Raw genomic sequence first — 4,020 nt, forward strand, 5'->3', positions numbered from 1 at the left:
GTCTTTCATTTTATCCAGTGGCTTCTGGTATATGATAAATACTTATATTTTTAAAACTTAAATAAAATCACGTTGAAGGATGTTGTGGGTGGGGAATACAATTATTTTGTATTTTCTTATTAAGGGTTAAAAAGAAACATAGGTAAGGATTTGTCTCTGCATTGAAATGATCTGTGGAAAAATAAAACATCTGTAAATATACCGTATCATGTGAGAAATAAACTGGACTATTAAAACATTTAATTTTTTTTGTAAAAGTTGAATTTATTTTAAAGACAAAAATAAAATAGAAATTTATAGTATGATTTCTGTGTAAACAATCATACGTTTATTAAGGTACCTGTCTCGCTTTGTTGATTACTGTATTTAATAACATATTTAAAAGCAGTCTGTACAATATAGAGCAATGGAAAATGACATTGAAAGCTGTATGCAAATATCTAAAATATCCATAAGCTTTAAAATAAATTGTGCTGGAATATTTTTATAAATAGTACATTTATAAAGGCTATTTCATTGTAATACTGTAGACATCTCTATTTCCTTTGGGTGGTGAGAGTTCTTCCTTCCTAAATAAATGAAATAAATCAATAAAAATAATTTACTGACCTCTCCAATAAGTTATTTATCTATCAATTTATTTTGCAGATTGTTAAAGATCAATGTGGATCATCAGATTCTGTGATGTTCAAAACTCACCAGCTCTTGTACAGAGACTCTGAAGGAGAATCACAGTAGGAGCCGCAAACACTGCAATCTCAACAATAATTAAAATCACTGCAGGAAAGATGTGTGGACAGATGATAGAGAGAAAGCAGAGAATGAATCTGTGAAACTGTAAATAGCTTATTAACAGTATAAAGAAATTAACAATTACTGACAAGCTGTTTTCAAATTCAAATGTTTGTTTTAGTGCATAAAAACCCATTCCATACCTCTGAATAATGATCCATCAGTCATAAAGTCTACAGTCTCTGATGTACTGTCAGCTGGATCTGTGTATCATTGTAATTAGTTCAGTTCAAACATAATGTGACATGAATAAGACATGCATAAATACATTGTGTTATTAACAGCATGTGTGTGTGTGCAGCTGAAGTCATCTCAGTGTTTGAGGTAATGATCTATTTATCTATATAAATAAACAATGAAAGCATCACTGAGGATCTTGCCTTCAAATAAAAATTCTGCCAGTGATAATGGAAGTAAGTACTTTGCTGAGGAACCCTTTATGCACAGAAATGGCCCTGGTTACAATATAAATACTATATATACTATATATAATACTACATATATTATAAACAAAGTTATCATTTATATTAGAGTAAAACACGGTGAGCTGCACCCCATAACCTTAGGTTTGTCCTGAACTTATAACATTAGTAATCAATCACGTCATGTTTCCTTAATGGATAATCTTCAAATACCGATTAAAGAAATGTAGTTTCTCACCTGAATACCTGACAATATATGTGGCTGAGGTCTTCACTTGATTTATCTGAGTAACCAGACATCTCCACTCTGTGTTGTGATCTTCATCCAGGAGTGTTGTAGTCAGAGTGCTGTAACAGTTTCCTGGTGGTGATATCTGATATCTAGAGTCTGTCTGTAGGCTCACACCAGCCTGATTCTCCCAGATCAGCTGAACTCCATCAGCACGGACCAAAGTATCACAAGAAACTTGATCATGATACAACTGACAGAAGAGAGTCACAGAGCTGCCGTTTCTGATCTGAGAGGATGATGGAGAGACTGAAACTGAGAATAAAACAAATGACCCAACAGACTTCATTTATTTGTATTGTTTGAGTTTAAAAGAAGGATATGTTATTATAAATTGACCACATAAACATAAAATCACCATGAAGAAAATGCAGATAAACACGTGCATCACTTCCATAGTGTTGTCCATTCACATATTGTTGGCAGCTGTAAGATCCATAATCATCTTTTGTGACTTTGGTGATGTTCAGAGAGCAGTCAGAGCCCAGACTCAGTCTCTCATGTCTCTCTGTGTCTGTCTTCTTTTTCCCTAAAGCAATCAGTTCAGCTGTCTTTGAATGTCTGCTATAGGTCCAAACGGTTGATGTGCAGTCAGAAAGAGCATTATTACAGGGCAGACGGACACTTCCACCAGAACTGCAGAACTCGTGAGTGTCATCCACTTCAATGGTACCTATTAATAATAATAATAATAAAAGACCATTAAAGATTGTAAACAAACTTTGAAGCTGGCTTTAGAAAGCCTATTTTAAGTGTTTTAAAAAACTTGTAGTTTGAAGATGTTGAGTTGAAGTTTTAATAAATAATAGATGGATGGATGGATGGATAGATGGATAGATAGATAGATAGATAGAATAAGAATAATAAAAAGTTCAAATAGCATTTTAGTAAGTTCATTTTCTCAAGCCAACTTATTATTAATAATAATAATAATAATAATAATCTGTGTTAATTACTTATGCAGACACTGTCTTGATGAAATACAGTCTGTTAATACACTCTTTTTTGTCTTGTAAAAAAGATGATTAAGGCAGAGCAACTGGTGTTGAACACATGAGTTCAGTATTGCAGAAAGCAATGTTAACTAACTGTCACACAAACCCTGAACTCCATGCTGATTAACCCAAACCTTTTTCATTAATCAGTTTTATTATTACTACGAAACAAATTGTATTGTTTGTAATTCGTTAGTATGAAATGAACTGTATTAAGCCCTATGTGCTTGCAAAGGTAATATGGCTACGAGATGTATGACCTTTTTTTTTAGAAATAAAAAATTATAACAAGCAAAAATCCTTTTAAATGCAGTTCCATGCTGTGTAAAATGAGCTTTAGAATTAAAAATATATTGTATATAAAATATAGATAAAATATATAATATAATATTGTGTGACCAGCTTCTCTGGTCAAATTTTGTTCAGAGAATAGGTTGCTGGCTACATACTCTGAAAGCTATAGGATCCAAAATTATGTGTTCATATGTTCGTAAACTAACCCAGATATGCCACATAACCTGCTTCCTGGAATACTCCAGAGTTTACTTTATAATTCTATCAACATAAATAGAGCTTTGCAAGAGAATTTAAAGTGTGACAGTAGTATATGCACAATTCTAAACATACAATAAGAATTAAAAATTTCATCAAAATATAATTGTACATATTTAAACTTCAGACACAATGTCAGAATAATTTAACTAAATTGTTTGTATAGATGGTTGTTCACATCATGCATCTTTTCTCTTATAGATCATATGCAGATTTCCTTTACCTGTGAGAAGTGAACAGAAAAGGATCAGTCCCAGTAGACACATGTGACACTTCTCAGCCATCGTCTGTTTCTGTCAGTCTTTATTTTCATTTTATGGTTACAGCTCTTCCCTTAAACATCATCGACTCCTCCTGTCAGTGTTCACTTCCTCTGCTGCAGTCTGATTTCACCATCTGTTTAGTCCTGACACTATGATACAGCTGCATTTCACTCACTGATGGAGAAGTGCCTGTTTGATATATATACAGTATACTGTATACATGTGGTCTGTTTCTCATGTTTCTCATGTTTTGCATTTTCCTTGTTTTTCTGTTTGATATAGTATTTGCTGTTAATTTGATTCTTCTCGTGCTACTCCCTTCTCATCATTTATCATGGTCAAGTTCAGGTGTTGATTGTTTAGGCTTGTTACTTAAACTATTTATAGTCTACCATGCGATTCTTGATGTTTAGACTACCCAGACGTAAAAATATAGCAGTTATGTATATATATATTTTTTGATTCTACCTTATAAGTGACACTTAAATTCAACACTGCTATTTTCCAAAGCGAACTGAAATAAATGAACCAGGTATAACTGGACCAATTAAAAATGTAAATGCTATAAACACAATGTATCTACATCAATAACTCAACCATCCACCAGATCTCAAAACACACAACAGGACTACAAAAACATTCAGGTTTAAAAAAAATTTATTATCAGCAATATTTGTATCTATTAACAAGCTTTAAATGTTGCCTTG

At 32.5% G+C, this 4,020-nt stretch overlaps 1 protein-coding gene across 3 annotated transcripts; it reads right to left on the reverse strand.

The window, feature by feature from the left end:
- Nucleotides 1-252: 252 nt before the first annotated feature.
- LOC113116444 (contactin-3-like) lies at nucleotides 253-3,364 on the reverse strand. 3 transcript variants are annotated; one of them, XM_026284618.1, is made up of 6 exons: nucleotides 3,274-3,364; nucleotides 1,862-2,176; nucleotides 1,453-1,758; nucleotides 936-995; nucleotides 700-757; nucleotides 253-569 (listed from the first exon to the last, which is right to left on the reverse strand). In XM_026284618.1, the coding sequence occupies exons 1-6, from the start codon at nucleotides 3,332-3,334 to the stop codon at nucleotides 509-511; spliced, it is 861 nt and encodes a 286-aa protein (XP_026140403.1). In that variant the 5' UTR covers nucleotides 3,335-3,364; the 3' UTR covers nucleotides 253-508. The 3 variants fall into 3 exon arrangements, with proteins under 3 accessions (XP_026140403.1, XP_026140404.1, XP_026140402.1); XM_026284619.1 differs by having other exon boundaries at nucleotides 254-569; nucleotides 700-750; XM_026284617.1 differs by having other exon boundaries at nucleotides 256-569; nucleotides 700-777.
- Between the last annotated feature and the right edge of the window lie 656 nt (nucleotides 3,365-4,020).

This window comes from Carassius auratus, chromosome 16 (assembly GCF_003368295.1).
Source record: "Carassius auratus strain Wakin chromosome 16, ASM336829v1, whole genome shotgun sequence".
In the NCBI taxonomy this organism is placed as follows: domain Eukaryota; kingdom Metazoa; phylum Chordata; class Actinopteri; order Cypriniformes; family Cyprinidae; genus Carassius; species Carassius auratus.